Below are 23,221 nucleotides of genomic sequence, written 5' to 3' on the forward strand. Positions count from 1 at the left end.
TCAGTGTTACCGAACATTTTCAAGGCCTTTTTAAAATTTTTTTTTTTTTGAGACAGGGTCTGGCTCCCTTGCCCAGGCTGGAGTGCAGTGTGACATGATCTCAACTCACTACAACCTCTGCCTTCCAGGCTCAAGCAATTCTCCCACCTCAGCCCCCTGGGTAGCTGGGACTACAGGTGCCACCATGCCTGGTTAATTTTTGTATGCTTTTGTAGAGATAGGATTTCACTATGTTGCCCAGGCTGGTCTCCAACTCTTGAGCTCAAGTAATCTGCCTGCCTCGGCCTCCCAAAATGCTGGGTATTACAGGTGTGAGCCACTACACCCACCCTTCAAGACCCTTTTCATTCAACCTGCTAAAATCATTTCACATCTTTACCTAAGGACTGTAATCAGACTGATGATATTACAAATTCTATAACTCCCTCATTTACATGGAATCATTTAAATCTGTGCTAATGTAAATAATCCCATTGTTAAATACTTGTCACTGTATTAGGACTGGATAGTGTTAACACAGTCATAGTTATGAATAGGGGGGTTCTGTAGTTAGATTGTCTCTGTTCCAATCAGGGTCTGAGCAAATATTAACAACATATCTCTCTGCACTTCAGTTTCCCCATCTGTGGCATAGTTTTAAAGAGATTATGTATAAAGTGTATGGAGTAGTACCTAGCACGTGGTGAGCACTCAGTATGTTTGTTATATTATTATTATATACATGGCATCAGTATTTTGCACTTGCATGTAGGATTTTAACATACTTTACATTTTAAGGGTGATCTCAAATATCCACAATACTTTGGAAGAGATTAGTCACAATTAGACGATAGAATTTTAAGGTTGGAAGGGAACTTTATTTTTATTTATTTATTTTTTTGAGACAGAGTCTCACTCTGTCACCCAGGCTGGAGTGCAGTGGCGCCATCTCGGCTCACTGCAACCTCCGCCTCCTGGGTTCAAGCAATTCTCCTGCCTCAGCCTACAGAGTAGCTGGGATTACAGGTGCCTGCCACCATGCCCAGCTAATGGAAGGGAATTTTTAATATCATATGATTCCACCCTATTAAAGGTGAGGACCTCTTTATTAAAAAAAGTTGGCCTGGCACGGTGGCTCACACCTGTAGTCCCAGCACTTTGGGAGGCTGAAGAGGGCGGATCACGAGGTCAGGAGTTCGAGACCAGCCTGGCCAACATGGTGAAACCCCGTCTCTACTAAAAATACAAAAATAGGCCAGGGCCGGTGGCTCACTCCTGTAATCCCAACATTTCCGGAGGCCGAGGCAGGCAGATCACCTGAGGTCGGGAGTTCAAGACCAGCCTGACCAACATGGAGAAACCCCATCTCGACTAAAAATACAAAATTAGCCGGGCATGGTGGTGCATAGCTGGGTAATCCCAGCTATTCAGGAGGCAGGAGAATCACTTGAACCCAGAAGGTGGAGGTTGCGGTGAGCCGAGATTGAGACATTGCACACCAGCCTGAGCAACAAGAGTGAAACTCCATCTCAAAACAAAACAAACAAAACACCAAAAATTAGCTGGGCGTGGTGGTGCACACCTGTAATCCCAGCTACTCCGGAGGCTGAGGCAGGAGAATCGCTTGAACCCGGGAGGCAGATGTTGCAGTGAGCCGAGATCGCGCCACTGCACTCCAGCCTGGGCAACAAGAGTGAAACTCCGCCTCGGAGAAAAAAAAAAAGTTAATTCAGAGTCCATCTATCTTATGGCAGAAGATAACTAGTGATGTGTTACAATAATCAGAAGAGCCTTGTAGCTAAGTAAGCTATATATGGACCCCACATATATTTCTAGTAGATATTTCTAGAAATATATGGACCCCACATGTATTTCCAGTAGTTCTGACAGGTTGGTTATCACTTCCACTTATATTTATCAGTGTCACTCATGTATTGTCTTAACTACTTGTATTTTTTCATATGTGTCTAAATGGAAAGCAAAATAATGTTCACCATTCTCTGAGAAACAACAAAATTCCTAATACCTAAAAATGGTAATAATAATAATAAAAAAAAGACAAGCAGGGTTTAGGAAATTTATTTTAGGGCAACTGCCTGATTTATTTTAAGCCCTATGCTTAAAAACAAGTCTTATTCACATGACTTAAAATGCTGGAGCCAAGAAAAGTCACTGCAAAGGCATTTAATGAAATACCTGGTTTGTTTAGTTGTCTTTGTTACGATTTTTGTATAAACCAAGAACGTCCTATCTTGATATATATAGTGGATTTTATATCTAAATATTTCTTGTATTTAATAAATTGAAAATAGAAATAGACATTTTTTCAAACAATATAAGATTTTCCTAACCTCTGACTCACATCATAAGGCTGGTGGACTGTTCAGATGCTGTACGATGCTTTTGACTCCGATGCTTTTTGGTTCATCTGTAGCATTTTCCATCATGGGGTAAAAGATCCACATTTTCTATTTCTAGTGATCCTTAATTTGGCTTCTGAGCAAAAATAAAGTTTGATTAGAAATAAATTAAGGTAGATTTCCTGCTGAAACCAGTGAAGAACATAATTTTATCAGCGGGGGTGAGTGACAAGTCTTTCACCTTTCCTCACACCACAGTCAACGAAGCAATGGAACTAGGAGAAATGCCCATTATTCTCATGTCCTACATTAGTTCTGATAAAAATCACAATTAAGTTTCACTGAATGTTTTGACATTGAAATGGCAGCATTACACGTCCAGGAGAGAACTACAGTAGGGATGTTAATGAAGTAAGAGAACTAATACGAACGACTTAAAAATATCGATTTTTTTCTACGAGATTATTTTCCTTTAAAAAAATTAAATTGAGCTTGACTTCTATTGACTGTATCTTCCGGAGTCAGTATTTTATGGCTCCCCTGACACACGCCTGGCGTGGGAGGGCTGAGCGCTGCAGCGCTTCGGAACTTTCCCAGTGAATCGTCAATGGGTTCAACGCCAGGGCTCGCGTTGGGCTGTCCATGGAGTACCACCGAAAACCAAACGTCACTGGTGCTCAATGCTGGTACCTGCTGACGAAAAGTCTTCTTGCCTAAAAAAGAACCTATTGCCCCACCCTAACAGCAACAAGGAGAACAGGCACTCTCTCCTCGTCAGGAGTCTCTGGACTGGCTGCAACCCAGAGGAAACAGAGCTGGGGCATCTGACGGGACAGCGATCAGAAGCAGCCAGAGCTCCACCTCCGTCCGGACCTCCAAGGCCGCTCCAGAGACCTGCATGGCTCCTCAGAGCCGCAAGGCGAGGACCTTGCCGGCCGCTGCTTACCCCCAGTCGACTCCTCCCAGCGGTCCGCCTTCTCCGCCTGCCTGCCCGCAAGGCCCCGCCCACCTCACCGCCCCGCCCCGCCCTGCGGAGGCGACAGCGTGCGCGCGCGCGCGGGGTCCCGGCTGGTTCCCCTTCCGAGCGTCCGCGCCCCGCATGCGCAGTCTGCGCCGGCGGTCTCCGTTTGTTTGAACAGGAAGGCGGACATATTAGTCCCTCTCGGCCCCCCTCGCCCCACCCCCCAGGCATTCGCCGCCGCGACTCGCCCTTTCCCCGGCTGGGACCGCAGCCCCTCCCAGAAGCTCCCCCATCAGCAGCCGCCGGGACCCAACTATCGTCTTCCTCTTCGCCCGCTCTCCAGCCTTTCCTCTGCTAAGTCTCCATCGGGCATCGACCTCGCCCTGTCCCACCGGACACCGTAGCAGCAGCCCCAGCAGCGACGGGACAAAATGGGAGAGTGAGGCTGTCCTGCGGGGACCAGCTCGTGCCGAGACTGATCGGTGCGTCGGGCCGGGCCGAGTAGAGACGGGGACGCGGGGCTAGACCGTCTACAGCGCCTCTGAGCGGAGCGGGCCCGGCCCGTGGCCCGAGCGGCGGCCGCAGCTGGCACAGCTCCTCACCCGCCCTTCGCTTTCGCCTTTCCTCTTCTCCCTCCCTTGTTGCCCCGAGGGAGTCTCCACCCTGCTTCTCTTTCTCTCCCCGCTCCTGCCCATCTCGGGACGGGGACCCCTTCATGGCGACGGCGGCCGGGGCCCGCTAGACTGAAGCACCTCGCCGGAGCGACGAGGCTGGTGGCGACGGCGCTGTCGGCTGTCGTAAGGGGCTGCCGGGTGGGATGCGACTCTGGGCGTCCGAGCGGCTGTGGGTCGCTGTTGCCCCCGGCCCGGGGTCTGGAGAGCGGAGGTCCCCTCAGTGAGGGGAAGAAGGGGGAACCGGGCGCACCTGGTGACCCTGAGGTTCCGGCTCCTCCGTCCCGCGGCTGCGAACCCACTGCGGAGGAAGTTGGTTGAAATTGCTTTCCGCTGCTGGTGCTGGTACGAGGGCATTGTCACAGCAGCAGCAACATGTCGACTGGGGACAGTTTTGAGACTCGATTTGAAAAAATCGACAACCTGCTGCGGGATCCCAAATCGGAAGTGAATTCGGATTGTTTGCTGGTGAGTAGCGCTGTTCTCTTTTGCTTGTCTGGGGTTTTGCATGTCTTTCCTTCCTCTTGCATTAGCCTGGTTCGCTGCAAAAGGAAGTCTCAGGTGTGCCTAATCGTCTTGGAAAACGCTAGATTTCTGTTTCCTGAAGAATCTTGGAGTACCATTAACATCTCATGGCGTGGTCCTATTTTTTGACTGGCCCTGTACTAACTACTCTGAACTTTTAATTCAGACTCAGTTCATGAGTACCCGAAAGATACTTACAAACTGCTATTGCAGGCATCCTATAAAAAGTTATCACGTCAGAGTTACTGCAACGTATATAGTTTGTTGAATGGCCATCGTAGTAATATTAATCTTTCTGATCGTTTGACAGTTAAATTGGAAAGACTACTTTGCCTTTTTTTTTTTTTTTTTTTCGATTTAGCTCCTAGGGGTTTAGTTTTTAGCCTTGAAAGTGATAACGGAGAATTGATATTGAGGAAGTGATTTTTGAGCCAAAATTTCATAGGTGATTTGAGTTTGAAGGAACTTTTTGCTGAACTGTTGTAAAAACCCAAGATGATTGGTCATAGGTAATTACAGTGTTAACTTATTTTATTATATTATTGGTTACAAAAGTACGTACCATACAGTTATTGTAACTGTCTTTTTGGTGGTGTGGCACCTAACATTGTCACTTGTAAAACATTCTAAAGAGGGTTTTATGACATGAAAAACCAAAATCCCATTTTAAAAATAGTTAAGTGGTTGATAATACAGTTATCTGTAAATAATTGGAATTCTTAGGTTTGATACATTTCCTCTGTAAACGAGTTTCTGAACAACTAAGGATTATATAATATTTGTTAGTCCAAACAAAACCACATAATCTCTAAAATAAGGTTTCAGGGAGCATGTATATGGACAGGATTTCACAATGTATTCGGTGAAATAATGTTAGATATGCTCAATTTTGGGGATTAAGAGTAAGGAAAAAAAATAATACCATTCAAAGGAATAATACAATTCAAAAATCCCATCTTGAATCAAAGGAAAATTAATATAGATTGTTTAAAATTAACGTGCATTTCAGTTACTCTAAATTTCTGTTTATTTGTATTTTTCCACGTGTATGGGTTTTACAAGAAGCTTCCCAAAGCTTTCAGAATTGTTCTAAGCATCCCTGACCAGGAAATAAGAGTATTATGGGTTGTTTGAAATGTCTCACCACATTATGGATGCTCTTTATATTGAGAAATAGTAAAGAAGGTTGATGCGTAATAGATTTTAAAACATTTTATTAAACGAGATAAGTGGAAGGAATTAGAATATATCTTTCTAGTAAGGATTTCTATAACTTCTGAGAAGTCTGATTTATCTTTCCATATTTATCCAGTTTTCGTATATTTTTGATTTTATTTTGCTTTTCGATCTCCTTATTACATGAGGTGGTGTTATAGGGAGGGTTTAGTAGCTTTCTTTTTTTTTTTTTAAATCATCTTCTAGCCTCTTGCTATAGCTTCATTTGGTGGGGACCTTTATTTAGATGTGGAGGATACAAGGAAATATAAGTCATGGACTCTTTCCCTGAGAGTCCAATCTATTTAATGGAAGACAAAACCTTGTCTCACATATATACACAGAAACAAAGCTAAACACTTCACAGATTGAGAAAACGTGATAAATTCCAGATGATTGTTTAGACAATGTATGTTCTTGGAAATTGAGAGGAAGAAGTCACTGTGAGTTGAGAGAGCCAAAGTATGTTTTATTTATTTATTTATTTATTTATTTTTATTTTTGAGGAGTCTCGCTGTGTCGCCCAGGCTGGAGTGCAGTAGCGCAATCTCGGCTCACTGCAAGCTCCGCCTCCCGGGTTCACGCCATTCTCCTGCCTCAGCCTCTCCGAGTAGCTGGGACTACAGGCGCCCGCCACCACGCCCGGCTAATTTTTTTGTATTTTTAGTAGAGACGGGGTTTCACCGTGGTCTCGATCTCCTGACCTCGTGATCCGCCCGCCTCGGCCTCCCAAAGTGCTGGGATTACAAGCGTGAGCCACCGCGCCCGGCCTCAAAGTATGTTTTATGATGGATGGATAGGATTTAGATAGAGGGTACTCAAGACGAATGGAGGATAACCTGAATAGAGGGTGGAGACATGACTGGCTATGACACGTTTGGGGAAACAAGGAAGATAAGGTTGGAAGGAAATATTAGGGTTAGATTGTGGAGGATTTGATTGGTAGGCTAAGGATTTTGGACTGCCTTTACAATGTTGTGGCTATTAAATATTTATAAATAAGACCGTGCTAGGATGAATGAAGAAGATGAATCTAGTGTGTGGAAGATGGGAGAGCATGGGAAAAGATTGGAGAGACAGTGAGATTGGACAGTTTTTAAAAATTATTATTATTGTAATAGTCCAGAAATGATTGAAGCCCAAAATTGGGGCATGAGAATGAGAAGAATAATGGAACTTTATTGGCAGGGAAAAGAAGGGGAACCAAAGAGAGAGGCAATAGTCAGATGACTCTAGAAAGGGTGAGCCTGGATTATAGGGAGAATGGTAAAAATAGCAAAGTCAGGTTTGGAAATTGCTTGGGAAGAATAGGCCTACAGATAAATTCAATTTTAGATTCGTTGTGTTTGAGGGGATAGTGGAGCAATCATGAGAAAATGACCTGTAGACTGTTGGAGACACAGAACTGAGCTCATAATTACAGACAATGATTTGGAAGTCATTTACACAAAGGTGCAAGTTGATATAACGCTAAAGGGAGAAACAATGGAGGGAAAACTGAGGGTGAAAGATGAAGGTTGAACAAAGAGGAAGAGTGGAGGAAGTAAGCCATCAAGGCCTCCAAAGTTAGGACAGCCAGGTATCATGGAGCCCATCACTTCTAAAACAACATTTTGTTAAAGAGAATAGTCAACAGACAGATTTGGTGGTTTTTTTCCCCTTGAAATCTTATAATCTTGTCCCCTTTTTCTGTTTAGTTCCACAGCTGTTTATTGATAGCTGTTAACTGAAATTTTATTACCCTGTCAATCTGAACTTGGTAAAGACTGAATTTTCCTTTTTTTTTTTTTCTGAGATGGAATCTCACTCTGTTGCCCAGGCTGGAGTGCAGTGGCGTGATCTTGGCTCACTGCAACCTCCGACTCCCGGGTTCAAGTGATTCTCCTGCCTCTGGGTAGTTGGGATTACACGCGTGCACTACCACGCCTGGCTAATTTTTGTAGTTTTAGTAGAGATGGGGTTTCACCATGTTGGCCAGGCTGTTCTTGTACTCCTGACCCCAAGTAATCCGCCTGCCTTGGCCTCCCAAAGTACTGGGATTACAGGCATGAGCCACTGTGCCTGGCCCAAGACTGAATTTCCTTTAGAGACAAAAAATCCTTTTTCTGGTTTTGTAGTATCTAGCATGAATTTTCTTCGCATGATGTTTTATGTTTAACATTGAGCATTCATTCGTTGATTCATTCATTCTGTCATTCAGAGTGACCTATCAGGTGACTTCAGCTTTTTCAGTGAGTCTGTTCTTGTTCTTCCCTATCTGGACTTTGGACCTCACATATATTATAGGAACAAAACTCCTTTTACATTGGTTGCCTTTTTCTGTTATTTTGACTCTTGTTGATTTGTGTAACTGATACTTACTTATTAGTGTGTATTATGTGCCACGTGCAGTCCTTTAGTTCTAGAGTTTTTTTTGTAATTCCAAAAATAATGTTTTCAAATTGTTTCTTCTCTACCTCCTTTACTAGATTCATGCTTAGAAATGGAAACTTCCAAATCTTTTGGTTTCAGAAGTTTGCTGGTATATGTCCTTTTAAACTACCTTACCCACTAGACAGCTTTTTTGTTGAGACATTAATGATGAATAGCATCCGTAATCTGAAATTTGAAGTGCTCAAAATCTGAAACTTTTTGAGTGCTGACATGACGTCACAAGTGGAAAATTCCACATCTGACCTTGTGAGATGGGTTGCAGTCAAAATGCAGTCAGAACTTTGTTTCATGCACAAAATTATTAAAATATTGCATAAAATGACCTTCAGGTTGTTGTGTATAAGGTATGTATGAGACGTAAATGAATTTCTTATTTAGACTTGGTCCTCATCCCTAGGGTATCTTATGTATATGCAAATATTTTAAAATCTGAAAAAGTCTTCAGTCTGAAACACTTCTAGTTCCAAGCATTGTAAACAAGGGATACTCAACCTGCAGTAGTTTAGAATAATGTAGCTGGAAGAACTCTGATAAGTGGCTATCCAGCCTTTTCTTGAACACCTATAATTTTTTTCAAGAACTAAGTAAGTTCAATCTTCATATTATATAAATGCTAAAATAGTCTGCAAATACTAATATACATTATGATAACCATTCACTTGTTTCCTAGAGCATTCACATTAGTCACCTTTGGTTTTCTGTAAGTCAGATTCTTTCCAGTGTCCTAATGGTTGTCTTTCTTACTGGCCATGTTACAGTTTATAAGGATTATCGGGAGCTATTTCTCTTTTGCTGACTTCCTTATCTTCTAATTATTTTGTCTAGGGCCTGTAATAATTTCTCAGTGATTTTGAGTACCTTTGAAAACAGAATAACAGATGGAGTTTAGTTAAGTCTGTTTAACCTTTGCAGAGGAAAAGATGCTTATGATTTGTAAATTAAATAGGAAAAACAAGGCCGGGTGCAGTGGTTCGCTCCTGGAAGGCTGAGGCCAGAGAATTGCTTGAGCCTAGGACGGGGAGGTTGCAGTGAGCTGAGATCGTGCCACTGCACTCCAGCCTGGACGACACAGTGAGAACTTGTCTCAAAAAAAAAAGAAAAGGAAAAACAAAAATGGTTAGGAGGATTATAGATACATTTGTTTTGAAGTTTGACATACTTTTCATGAAAATATCTTGCTTGTAGCATATTTATTAGCACACCGCTTCATGACGCCTGTTAAGAACATGACCTTTCCACTTTTCTTCTGGCTGTTGGAGGTGTAGCAACGGGTGAGTGGAGGAGACTGAAGGGAACCAGTGTTAGTCAAATAGTGCATGTTGAGTTCTAACACTGTGCTGTTTGTCACTACTATTTCTTATTAGGGAGTTTTTCAGAATGTGGAAGATAAATGTAAATGAAATTTCTGGTGTTAGTCTTTGAGTTTTTCTTCCTTTAAATTATCTTCCTGGGCTCTCTTGACCTAGTGCTTTCCCATCTTTTCATTCTTCTTTTTTTCTTTTCCTCAATCTTTGGCCTATCATACTTTGTCTTCACTCTCTTGAAGAATTCATCCATTCTTACAGCTTCAATTACTGTTATCTCTATGCACATGATACTCAAATCTTTATTTTTAGTCTTTTGTTTCAAACCTTAAATATCTGACTGCCTTGTAAGCATTTCTACTTGGATGTCATGTTAGTCTCAAATCCCTCATATTCCAAAATAAGCTTCCTCCCATAAACTTACCTGTTTTGTCATTAATTCCACTATTGTCCCTGTCACTAAACTGGAATTTTTGTTGTGAACTTTTTTGACAGTGTTAGTCCACACATTGGGTTATTACAGCAGATTTTGGGTAGCATTTTAGAATCTAGATTATTGCCGTCTAATCCCCTGTATGCTTTGCCAGTTGAATTGATCAGTTTTGGGGGTATATTACTCTTGGAATGAAAAGACCTGAGGTCATTAAATCTTTGAGCCTTAAAGTTGTATCTCTGCCAGTGTTCCTAATTTGTGAGTTAATAGGTGTTATTGGTATCAGTTGCATATCTGGTTAGTTTGGACCAGACTTTTTTGGATGTTAGTATGTTGAAGGAACTTCTTTTAAAAAAACAAGTTACTCTCCTAATTCATTTTTATTCATTCAGCAAATCTTTGTATAGGGCCTAAACTTGGATTGAAATCTAGGCTCTGACATGTATTTGCTGAAATATTTTAGGGAGTTATTTTAACCTCTGAATGCTGTTTCATCTTCAGAAAAATAAGAGGGGATAAAAGTACTAGATTGTTGTAAGAATTGAATAATATAGTCGAAGCAACTATCACAGCATTTGGTATTTAGTAAGCATTTGTAATATTGTCATATTTATAGTATTTCTGTTATATACTAGTCAGTGTGCTTAGTCTAGAAGTTGATATTTATTGTCTTCTGTAAATACAGAGTAATTTATCTGGCACCTCAAGCTGCTCATAAATTCATAATCTAGCTGTGCGTTATTGACATGTAAGCCAATTGTAACTGAAAATTGAGACATTTATTAATAGATAGATTCAGTAAATGGGGAAGATCTTTTAGAGATTGTTTATTCGTTTAGTCGTGATTTATAACATGGTATCTACTTTGTGCCAAGGGTTTAGTTGGATATAAAAGGCAATTGGGAACTAATTTATGGAGATGGAGTTACCTTGTTCTCTTTCTGTGTGTATCTTTTATTCTTTCAGTGTGTGTTCTGTAAATAGGCCCTCTTGCACTACAGGCACCCTGTGGGTGTGTAGAGAGGTGGCTCAGAATAACAGCTGAGATATGAATTGGTTAATTCATTAATCTTTTGAGTCAGAAATGTTTTTTTTCGCCCAGGCCGGAGTGCCATGGCGCTATCTTGGCTCACTGCATACTCCACCTCCCAGGTTCATGCCATTCTCCTGCCTCAGCCTCCTGAGTAGCTGGGACTACAGGCGCCCGCCACCGCGCCCAGCTAATTTTTTGTATTTTTAGTAGAGATGGGGTTTCACCGTGTTAGCCAGGGTGGTCTCGATCTCCTGGCCTCGTGATCCGCCCACCTCAGCCTCCCAAAGTGCTGGGATTACAGGCATGAGCTGCCACGCCCTGCCCAGAAATGTTTTTAATCCAGAAGAAGGAACTACATATAAAATTTTATGTTGAATAAAGAGTAAATTCTCAGTTTTAGATTAGACTTTGCATAACTTTACACCAGTTTTACTTCACGATTATAAGTTTTGGTGTTATGGATATATGGTGAAAACTACAGATTCTATTATGATAATTGATAGAAAAACCCACTTATCAGGAAATATTATATATAGAGTTATATTGCTGAAGATAATCCAATAGCTCTACTTCTCCATTCCTCATCCCCACTAAAAAGGGGGTATATCCATTTAGTTTAAGTCCATAGTATAGCTGTTGGATACGACACACATGTATTCAAGAAGATGAACAGGTAGTACTGCAATTCACAGTGAAAAGTATTTATTCTTAAAAATATGCCATTAGTGTGGTGTGAAAAGAACACTGGACTGAAAATTCAGAGCATAGTCTTGTTTTGCTGTTAAATCTCTGTGTAACGAAGTACATCACTTTTCTTATCTAGGCTTCAGTTTCTGTATTTGTAGAACAAAGGGTTGGACCGGATAGTTGCTGATGTCCCTTGTGTCTCTGAAAATTCTGTGATAGGCCTGGCATGGTGGCTCATGTCTGTAATCCCAGCACTTTTGGAGGCCAAGGTGCAAGTATCCCTTGAGCCCAGGAATTTGAGACCGGCCTGAGCAACAGAGAAGGACCTCGGCTCTACAAAAAAAGTAAAAATATTACCTGGGTGTTGGGGCTTCCACCTGTAGTCTCAGCTACTTGGGAGGTTGAGGTAGGAAGATCGCTTGAGCCCAGGAGGTTGAGGCTGCAGTGAGCCATGTTGGTGCCACTGCACTCTAGCCTGGTTGTCAAAGTGAGACTCTGTCTCAAAAAAAATAAATAAATAAAATTTATTAAAATCTATGAGACTTTGTTTATTACACTTCAATTAAAACTTCAAAAAATTGTCTGATTTATTATTTAAGAAATAAAACTTAAACAGTTAAATGATGTTGGGGTAGAAATGTAAGACTGTCAACCATCTTTGGTAAGTGCTTTTTTTGGAACTAGTTCCTAAATTAATTTCAATAGTTATATTTGCCATTATTTTTTGAATTTGTGACTTATGTTCAGAACTGTACGGGTTTGTACTTTCTGAACAGAGGAAGTGTAATTTTTTATTTGTATATCTATTAAAATGTAAAGATACAGTTTTCTTCTCTAATATACTTGCCCTCTCTGTTTGAGATTATGAAATATAGAGTATATTTTATTACAGTTCCTAAACAATTAATAGGAAGGTAGATGTTCAAATTAACATCCAAAGTCTGATATCTCAGGGAGGTGAGAGGTTATCTTATACTTGTGTTATATTAAGGGTAAGCCAACCTGTGCCCCTCTTAATTGATCCATACTTCTGATACCAGATTTTTGGCAAGAAATTGAAAATTTTCTCAGATTGTTGTCTTGAACTACTTTTTTTTTTTTGAGACAGGGTCTGGCCCTGTCACCCAGGCTGAAGTGTGGTGGCATGATCTCAGCTCACTGCAGCCTCCACCTCCCGAGCTCAAGCCATTCTTCTGCCTCAGCCTCTTGAGTAACTGGGACTACAGGCATGCGCCACCATGCCTGGCTAATTTTTGTATTTTTTTTGGTAGAGATGGGGTTTTGCCGTGTTGCCCAGACTGGTCTCAAGTGAGCCACTGGCCTCAGCCTCCCAAAGTGTGAGGATTACAGGCATGAGCCACAGCACCCAGCCCTCAAACTAATTTTGAAACAGTGGACTGCAATTAACTTTCCTTTTTCTCTTTTCTGTTATTCATTCATTCATTTGACAAATGTTTATTTGGTGTGTACTGTGTGCTAGGAATTCTGCTATGCAATGGAACACCATGGTGAGTAAAAACAAACATGCCCCGCTTTCATGGAGTTTATAGTGTCAGGAAAAGGATTAATTAAATGTCTATCACACTAAGACAGGAGTGGGGTATGGTGAAGGGCAGGTAAGAGATATGATCATGACTTTCCTTTAAGGTTTGGTTTACTTGTAAAGCAATTAAGTGTATAGTTTTCAGATATGAGGCTGTAGATTGTATCAGATTCACTTGAGGCACTTGTTAAAAATGGAATCTGGGATCTTGCGTAGACAAACAAAATCACAGTTTTTTGGGATGATTCTTAGGATTTGCATGAGATGTGGATTCTTAGACACACCCAAGTTTGAAAACTGTAGTTACAGTGGAAAGAATGTGAATTTTCGTTCTGTTTGGTAATTTTATAATGAAAAATTTCAAATATACGCAGAAGTAGGGAAAATAGGATAGTGAACTCCTGTTACTCAGATTTTGCAGTTTTCAAAATGTCATCACATTTGATTTCATTAATCACCCTTTTTCTTACCAAAATATTTTAAAGTAAATTCCATATATTCTCATTTCATCCTTACATACTTCAATAAGCATCTTTGAAAAAAAAAAAGGACATTTTCTTACATAATCATAATGGCCATTATCATGCCTAGCAAAATTAAAAGTGCTTTGGTATCATTAATTCCCAGTTTATATTCATATTTCTGATTGTCTAAAACAGTGTCTATTTTACAGTTGCTTTATTAGAATCTGGATCCAAAGTCCAAATGTTGCTTTTCTTTGGTTAGGTCCTTTAAGAGTCTTTTAAGTCTCTTCTGAATATAGAGAAATCTCATTCCCCCAACTTCTCCAACTCCCCTCCCCCTGCATGTTGAAGGAACTAGGTCAGTGGTACTATACAGGACCTTGTTTTACATTTTGGATTTTTCTTTTTACTTTCCTAATGATGTAATTTAACTTCTTCCTGTATTTTCCATATTTCCTATAAAATGGTAGTTAGATCTAAAAGCTTGATTTACTTATTTCAGATTTCTAGTCAAGGGTACTTAATAGATTGTATTTTCTTTTGCCTCACACGGAGGTGCATAATGTCTCCCTGGCCTGTAGTGATGCTAAGGTTGACCATTCTGTTCAGGTGGCATCAGTCTGTGATAACTTCCTGTAAGAATCCTTCATTAACCTTTCATCTAATGGTTCCATTCATTCATGATCTGTAGCTGAATCCCTGTTATTTCATTAGGGAATAGCAAAATAATGATTTTCTAATTTCTGTTATTCCTTTCACATTTATTAACTGTAATTCCTCTGTTAAGAGTAGAACTTTTACATATTAATATCAGCTAGGGCTGTATGTTTACCATGAAATCCAATTCATGAAATACAGGATGAATGCTTCAATCTTTTCCATAATTGCCACTTTTTATAGCAAGGTATTTTGGAGACTTATTATGATAGATATGCCACAAACTGGGTAATTTGAGGGGAATTTAAGTAAAGGACTGTTTACAAAGGTATAGATAATATTTAAGGAAACTGGTAGGGATAGTGCAGTGCTCTGTGACTAGTCACAGTGAGGAAGGGAGTTACGATCGCTTCTAGGCCAGCAGGAAACAGGGAAGAGGAAAGCAGCTGAGGAGGGTAGCTCTATGGAAGAGGGCTGTCTGACAGGGAGTTTGCTTTCAAGTAAAGAGGAGCTTGTTGATCAGGTATTAAGGGAGACAGAGGAATATATCCCCTACCCTTATTCTCCTCCTTCCCTACATACAGTCTCCTTCTGAGATCTCCCATTACCTGAAAAGCTAATATGCGAAAGAGCCTGTTGATATGATCCATATGAATTACAAACAAGACATAACCAACATTTATTTATTTATTTCGCTCTTTTTTTTTTTAAAATTTTTGGCATCATTATAAACACATTTAAAAATATTTTTGGTGTGTTTTTAGTCAATTTATGTCATCCTTGCTGATACTCAGTTTGTCCTGTCTTTGGCTAATGGGGGCTTCTTCAGGTTGATTCTCATGTTATTTGTATATGACCCTAATTATCTTTGATAGAGCTTCCTTGTTTTTTTTTTTCTGCAATAAGGTACTCAGGCTCATCTTGTACATTTCTTGCCTCAGACTTGGAAATCAGCCATTCCTCCAGGAAACTCTTTCCTTTCGGTGGGGAATGCTACCCTTTACGACTGGTTGAAATTGTTTCTTGTCCTTGTTCAGTGAACAGAGCTATGATATTTTATTTTTGAAAAGAAGAAAAAGTGCTTTTTACTGATTATTTCACCAACTTCTTGTCAGTTAGGCTGTTTCATTTTAGGTTGTTTTTTTTTTCCCAGTACTTAAAAAGTGCTTTCTTTCCTTTTTGATTTAATTTTATTTTATTGTGTATGTGAAACATTTACATGCTTTTTGGTTGGTTTGGGTTTTTTTGTTTTTGTTTTTGTTTTGAGATAGTCTTGCTCTGTCGCCCAGGCTGGAGTGCAGTGGCACCATCTCGGCTCACTGTAACCTCCTCCCCCCAGGTTCAAGCAATTCTTCTGACTCAGTCTCCCGAGTAGCTGGGACTACAGGCATGTGCCACCATGCCCGGCTAATTTTTGTATCTTTAGTAGAGGTAGGGTTTTGCATGTTGGCCAGGCTGGTCTCGAACTCCTGAGCTCAAGTGATCTTGCCTGCCTCAGCCTCCCAAAGTGTTGGGATTATAGGCATGAGCCACTGCGCCCCGCCTGTTTTTTGAGACAGGGTCTTGCTCTGTCCCCCAGGCTGGAGTGCAGTGGCATGATCACGGTTCACTGCAACCTCTTCCTCCTGGGCTCAAGCAATTCTCTCACTTCAGTCTCCTGAGCGGCTAGGACTACAGGCACGTGCTACCATGCCTGGCTGATTTTAAAAATGTTTTGTAGAGATGGAGTCTCGCCGTGTTGCCTAGGCCAGGATCAAACTCCTAGGCTCAAGGGATCCTCCTACCACAGCCTCCCAAAGTGTTGGAATTAAAGGTGTGAGCTACTGTGCCAGGCCCATTTACGTGGTTTAAAAGTTAAAACTATACAAGATATATTCAGAATATTCTTACTTTGATCCACATCTCTCTACCCTGTTCTTTTCCCTTTACTGTTTTTTTTGATTTGACATTTCAGTGTTTATTCTTATAAATATAAGCAAATATATATCCATATGCACATATACATAGATATATACATAGATATATTTATATGCATATTTTTTATCGCTTTCTTACACAAAAGTAGCATGCTACATATTGGTGTATGATTTTCCTCATTCCTTTTTACAGCTGCGTCCTGTTCCATTTTGTGGGTGTTAACATTGTTTATTCAGTCTCCTATGGATGGACATTGGAGTTGTTTATATTTTTACCAGTATGTCTTTGGAGTAGATTCCTAGAAGTGAGATTGCTGGGTTAAAGACACGTGCATATATAATTTTGCTCACTGTTAAAATACTCTCCCTCTCCTAAGAGTTGTGCTATTTTACATTTCCACTAGTAATGATATGGGATTGTCTGTTGTCCTCACCAACAATATGTTTTAAGACTTTTGAATTTTTGTCCATTTAATAGGTGACAAGTGGTATTTCAGTATAATTTGAATTTGAATTTTATTTTCTATTTTTTCTATTCTAATATTAATTTTAATTTCTGTTCTCATGAGTAAGGTTGAATATCTTTTCATATTTTAAGGGCTATTTGAATTCCCTCTGTGATTTGCCAGTCCATGTTTTTTGTTCATTTTAAATTGTTTTTCTTCTCAGTTTTTAGAAGCTCTTTATATATTAGGGAGCTTAGCCCTTTTTCTGTGGTAAAATGCAGATTTTTTTTTTTTGCAATTTTTCATGTTTAGACTTTGCTTCGGCATTTTGTTACTTTGCCGCACAATTTTTAAATGTCTCCAAATTATCAGTCTTTTGTTGCTTCAAAATTTTGAGTCATAGTTAGAAAGGTTTCCCCTATGTCCAGATCATAAAGGAATTCATCCATATTTTCTCTGATGCTTAACGTTTTTTTCAGTTTTTACTTTGAAATCTACTTGGAATTTATCATGTATGGTAAATTTTGAGATACATCCAATTTTATCTTTATTCAAATGGCTATCTGGTTATCTCCACAGCATTTATTTTAAAATGCCTATGTTTGTTGGTTGGCAGTGCTACTTTCTTCATATATTAAATTTCCATGTGTACTTGGGATTATTTCTAACCTTCTGTTCCATTGGTCTCTCTTGCTTTTTCATGTGCTAATACCACACTGTGTCAATTATAAAGGCTTTCTAATATCTCTTCAGCTTTTAAAATGTCTAGTAGGGCCATCTCCACCCCTGCTCTCCCATGCACATACACCGTCACATTGAAGCGCATGGGTGTTTTTTAGGGATAACTAGCTTCCAACCCTGGCTTTGTTGTTTACTAGCCCTTGGTCCTTGGACAGTTTACTAAAGCACTGTGATATCCATTTATCCCATCTCTGAAATGGGATAATGATGCCTACCTTATATTGTTGTAAGGATTACATGACACCAGCAGAACTGCCTTGTCAGGCATGAATTCTGGAGTCAGACTGGGATTTTTGACTCCCACCCAGGTCAGCCACTTATTAGCCCTGTGACTTTGGGTAAAGTTCTTAAGAGGAACTCAAACACATCACCTTCAAATAAGATTAATCATAGACCTTCATAGAACTCTTATTAAGAGTATTAAACGTGATAATGCATGTAAGTACTTTGCAGAGCTCACAACATTTAGTAGATGTTAGCTGTTTTTAATCATCATTGTCATCATTATATATCCTTATGATTTGTCCTTGGGAAAAACTACTTTTGATCTAAGAGGATTATTATCTATCTCCCAGCTCTGCTGGCCAGGTTTTTATTTAGTTGTGTAATCTTGGACAAGTTACCTAACTTTTTTGAGTCTGAATATATTTAATCTGCAAAATGAGAATCATGATAATACGTCATAGGCTTTAATTAGGAGGATTAAATGAAATTATTTATAGGTGGTGCCATAGTTACATACAAGTATTAGTAGTTAATTCTTTTCCTTGGTTTACTTTTATAGTATAGGTTGGATGAAGGTTCCACTATAGGCAAAAATACTACTTGGGGGTAAAGTAGAGTGGGATACTTTATTTGAAATGTTCCCTGAATCTGATCTTTACTTTTTGTTACTGCTGCACTACCCAAATCCAAATTTTCATCCCAACATTCTTGGATTTGTGGGACAGCGTAGCAGCTTCCCAATATAATCTATACTACATCTTTTCTTAACTTTGGTGCTTTTTATCATGTGGTCTCAGTGTACCTATTTACCTAGTCTTTATTCCCAGCATTTACGAAAAGAGACTGTGCTCCACTGGATTTTCTCGCTTTCTATAGTATCTCACCTACTGTTTCCTACTTTTGCTGTCATATTTCCAGGACCTACCTTTCTCTCCCCTTGAGTTCTCCCCCATGTCCTCCTCACACAATTTTCTTATCTTTATAGTCTGACATAAATCACAACTGTGTTAAACTGTTACTTTCTTTTTTGAACTCCTGTAGTCTCATGAAATTTAGAAATTGATCATAGTTGTCTTGTATAGGGCTATTTTGTTTGTTAATCTTACCTAATGAGAATTCCTTGAGGACTAAGCATAATAATTCTAGACATCAGTGTTCATTATTACTTATTGATTGGTGTGAATGATTATCTCCCCTTTCCCCATTCCTTTGTTTTTTCCCTTTCTTTCTCTGAATTAGTTGGTCATAGCTATCTGGTATAGGGCTATCTTGTTTGTTAATCTTACCTAATGAGAATTTCTTGTGGGATGAGCATAATAATTCTAGACATCATGTTCAATAATGCTCATTAATTATTGTGAATGATTATCTCCCCTATTTCCATTCCCTTGTTCTCTCCCTTTCTTTCTCTGAATTAGTTAGGACTCTTTCAGTTGTAAGTGATAGAACCCAACATAAATATTTGTAGACAGGCTGGGCATGGTGGCTCACGCCTGTAATCCCAGCACTTTGGGAGGCTGAGGCAGGCAGATCACCTGAGGTCAGGGGTTCAAGACCAGCCTGGCCAATGTGGTGAAACCCCATCTCTACTAAAAATACAAAAGTTAGCTGGGCATAGTGGCAGGCGCCTGTAATCCCAGCCACTCGGGAGGCTGAGACAGGAGAATTGCTTGAACCCGGGGGGGGGCAGAGGTTGCAGTGAGCCAAGATTGTGTCGCTGCACTCCAGCCTGTGTGACAGAGTGAGACTCCATCTCAAAAAAAAAAAAAAAAAATTCATAGACAAAAAATAATTTTAAAAATGCTTTATTTTAAATTTTTATAGGAACATAGTAGATATATGTATTTATGGGGTACATGTGATGTTTTGATATAGGCATACAATGTATAATAGTCACATCAGGGTAAATGGAGTATCCATCACCTACAACACTTACCATTTCTTTGTGCTAAGAATGTTTCGATTCTACTCTTATTTATTTATTTAATTTTTAATTTTTGTGGGTACATAGTAGGTGTATATATTATGGGGTACATGGGATGTTTTGATACAGGCATGCCGTGTGTAATCACATCATGGAAAATGGAGTATCCATCTTCTCAAGCATTTATCCTTTGTGTTACAATCCAATTATTCTCCATTAATTATTTAAAAATATATGATTAAATTATTATTGACTATAGTTAGCCTGTTGTGCTATCAAATACTAGATCTTATTCTTTTTTTCTAGCTAGTTTTTTTTTTTTGTACCCATTAACTATCCCCCCAGTCCCTTTCTCCCCTACTACCCTTCCTATCTCTGTCTCCATGAGTTGAATTGTTTTGAGTTTTAGATCCCACAAATGAATGGGAACATGCGAGATTTATCTTTCTGTGTCTGGCTTATTTCACTTAACATAATGACCTTGAGTTCTATCTATGTTGTGCAAATGATAGGATTTTATTCTTTTTTATGGTTGAATAATATCCCATTGTGTATATGTACCACATTTTCTTTGTCCATTCATCATGGACACTTAGGTTGCTTCCATATCTTGGGTGTTGTGAATAGTGGTATGATAAACATGGGAGTGCAGATATCTCTTCGCTATACTGATTTCTTTTCTTTTGCGTATGTACCTAGAAGTGGGATTGCTGGATTCTATGGGTAGTTCGATTAGTTATTTGAAGAACCGCCAAACTGTTCTCCATAGTGGTTGTACTAATTTACATTCCTGTTAACATTGTAGGAGAGTTCCCCTTTCTCCACATCCTCAGTTGTACTCATTATTGCCTCTTGGATAAAAAAAAAAAAAGCTATTTTAACTGGGGTGAAATGATATCACATTGTAGTTTTGATTTGCATTTCTCTGATGATCAGTGGTGCTGAGTACCTTTTCATATACTTGTTTGCCATTTGTATGTCTTTTTTTTTTTTTTAGACAGAGTTTCGCTCTTGTCGCCCAAGCTGGAGCGCAGTGGCGCACCCTTGGCTCACCGAAACCTCTGCCTCCCAGGTTAAAGCGATTCTTCTGCTTCAGCTTCCTGAGTAGCTGGGATTACAGCCATGCACCACCATGCCTGGCTGATTTTTTTGGTATTTTTAGTAGAGACGGGGTTTCTTCATGTTGGTCAGGCTGGTCTCGAACTCCAGACCTCAGGTGGTCTGCCCACCTTGGCCCCCCAAAGTGCTGGGATTACAGGTGTGAGCCACCGTGCCTGGCCATCTTTTTTTTTTTTTTTTTTTTTTTGAGGCAGGATCTCATTTTGTTGCCCAGGCTGGAGTGCAGTGGTGGGGTCATGGCTTACTGCAGCCTTGACCTCCCTGGCTCAAATGATCCTCTCACCTCAGCCTCTCGAGTAGCTGGGACTATAGGTGCATGCCACCATGCCCAGCCAATGTTTGTATTATTATTTTTTTTTTTGTAAAGACAGGGTTTTGCCATGTTGCCCAGGCTGGTCTCAAACTCCTCGGCTTAATGATCCTCCTCCCGAAGTGCTGGGATTATAGGCATGATAGATGTCTTCTTTGGAGAAATGTCTATTCAGATCCTTTGCCCATTTAAAAATTGGATTATTAGACTTTTTTTCTCCTGAGTTGTTTGAGCTCCTTATATATTCTAGTTATTAATCCCTTGTTTGCACATATTTTCTCCCATTCTTTGGGTTGCCTCCTCACTTTGTTGATTGTTTAAAAAAGAATTTTGGATTCAGGAAAACCTAGTCTCATTAAAGGTAAAGATTCAGTTGAACTTCAGTAAAAACCAGAACTTGGGCTTAAATGCAAGCAAGGCTCATTCTCTGTGTTCTCTTACGTTTTTCTTTGTGTTGGCGTCATTCTCTCAGATTGTAGACTGGTTTTAGTCACATGTGGAAAATATGGCTGCCTACAGCACTGGAACTTTATATCTAACAGCTTCAGCTTTGACCATTGACTTCAGATCTTTGAGTCTTGAGTATAGAGCTCTGCAGGAAAAGATTCATTAGTAGCATTTAGGTCAGGTGCCCACTCCTTGACTAATTTTTTTTTTTTTTCGAGATTGAGTCTCGCTGTGTCACCCAAGCTGGAGTGCAGTGGCGTGATCTCGGCTCACTGCAACCTGCACCTCCCGGGTTCAAGCAATTCTCCTGCCTTAGCCTCCCAAGTAGCTGGGACTACAGGTGCACACCACCACACCCAGCTAATTTTTTGTATTTTTAGTAGAGATGGGGTTTCACCATATTAGCCAGGATGGTCTCAATCTCCTGACCAAGTCTCGATCTGCCTGCCTCGGCCTCCCAGAGTGCTGGGATTACAGATGTAAGCCATCGTGCCTGGCTCCTTGACTAATTGATTGTGATAAGGCGGGTAGGGTCACGTGAGAACTATGAGAATGGGGAGGCAGTTCGCAGGAAAATGAGGGCAGTAGGGCAGGGCAGACAGTGCCATAGGTGTACATTATGCTACTCTTTCTTCCCTCTTTGTCCTTAGGGAAGTCATATACACTCTTCTAAAGTGCAGTTTTCTCGATCTGTAAAATTGAATTAACAATAATTTATTTCATGGGGTAATGATGAGGACTAAATGAGATAATTTAGAAAGCAGCATTTGAAACTTCACAAAAACAATAGAGTAACCTGGTGATAAGCGGCTGTACCTTGGTCTCTCACCAACGTGCCCTGTACTTATTTGGCTTGGCCCCAAAGGTTTTGCAAATGATGTGACTGCAGCTGGTTTTCCAGATCGGCTTCTTTGGTGTTGTCCACCAGAGAACTTGTGGTTACAAGACGAGCGCCAGTAGCTTCTAAGACTATTTGTTCAGGTACAGTGGAAAAAGTCTTTCCTTCTTACCTTCAAATAGAATCTCTAATTGATCTGACCAATTTAGATATAATGTACCCATATCTGAATCAATCTCAGTCAAAATAATGGTGTGCTGATGAGCATAGGTCTGCATCATGTGCTCCAGTCTTGGAACTGGGGAAGAGCCAGCTTATACCAAGATACGTTATGGTTGCATGAAGGAGGGGTGGAAATTGGAGTTCATTTACCATTATTAAATTATCTGACATTAAAATAAATATTGCCAGCCATTTGCCAAACTTCAACTTAAGACCACCAACTGAGATACACTTGGACTTTTAAGAGAGGGATACCTGTGTGCTGCATTGCCTTGATGATACGTCATAGTGAGGATTTCCAAATGCCTGTTGATGGATCCAATCACATTAGAACCAAATACAGATTCTTGTGATTCATCACAGCTCCACCATATGAGAATTGAAGAAAAAGTCTTGTCTCCCATTTAATAAATTATTTCCTCTTTTAAAAAATGTGGTTTAAAAAATGCCAGGCTATATGAAGAGGATGAGCATTTTCTGAGACTTGCTAAAAAGAAGTTGTGTTGGTGTTTTTTTTTTTTTTTTTTTTTTAAGTTGAGGTCTCACTTACCCAGGTTGGAGTGCAGTGGTGCGATCATGGTTCACTGTAGCCTTGACCTCCCAGGCTGAAGCAGTCCTCCCACCTCAGCCTCCTGAGTAGCTGGGACTACAGACCTGTGCCATCACAGCTGGCAAACTTTGTTGCATTTTAGTAGAGACGAAGTCTTATGATGTTGCCCAGCCTGGTCTTGAACTCCTGGGCTCAAGCAATCCTCCCACCTTGGCTTT

At 40.1% G+C, this 23,221-nt stretch overlaps 1 protein-coding gene across 2 annotated transcripts in view; it reads left to right on the top strand.

Moving 5' to 3' along the window:
• The first annotated feature begins 3,591 nt into the window (after window positions 1-3,591).
• Window positions 3,592-23,221, top strand: part of ROCK1 (Rho associated coiled-coil containing protein kinase 1) — a 178,305-nt gene continuing 158,675 nt past the window's right edge. For both annotated transcript variants that reach the window (XR_004029649.1, XM_030810668.1), the window contains exon 1: window positions 3,592-4,439. Coding sequence is in view for 1 of the 2 variants with exons in the window: in XM_030810668.1 (XP_030666528.1) it covers window positions 4,347-4,439 (93 nt within the window). In the remaining variant the exon portion in view is untranslated. The remainder of the gene's footprint in view (window positions 4,440-23,221) is intronic.

The sequence above is a fragment of the Nomascus leucogenys genome, chromosome 4 (assembly GCF_006542625.1).
Source record: "Nomascus leucogenys isolate Asia chromosome 4, Asia_NLE_v1, whole genome shotgun sequence".
NCBI classification, from domain to species: domain Eukaryota; kingdom Metazoa; phylum Chordata; class Mammalia; order Primates; family Hylobatidae; genus Nomascus; species Nomascus leucogenys.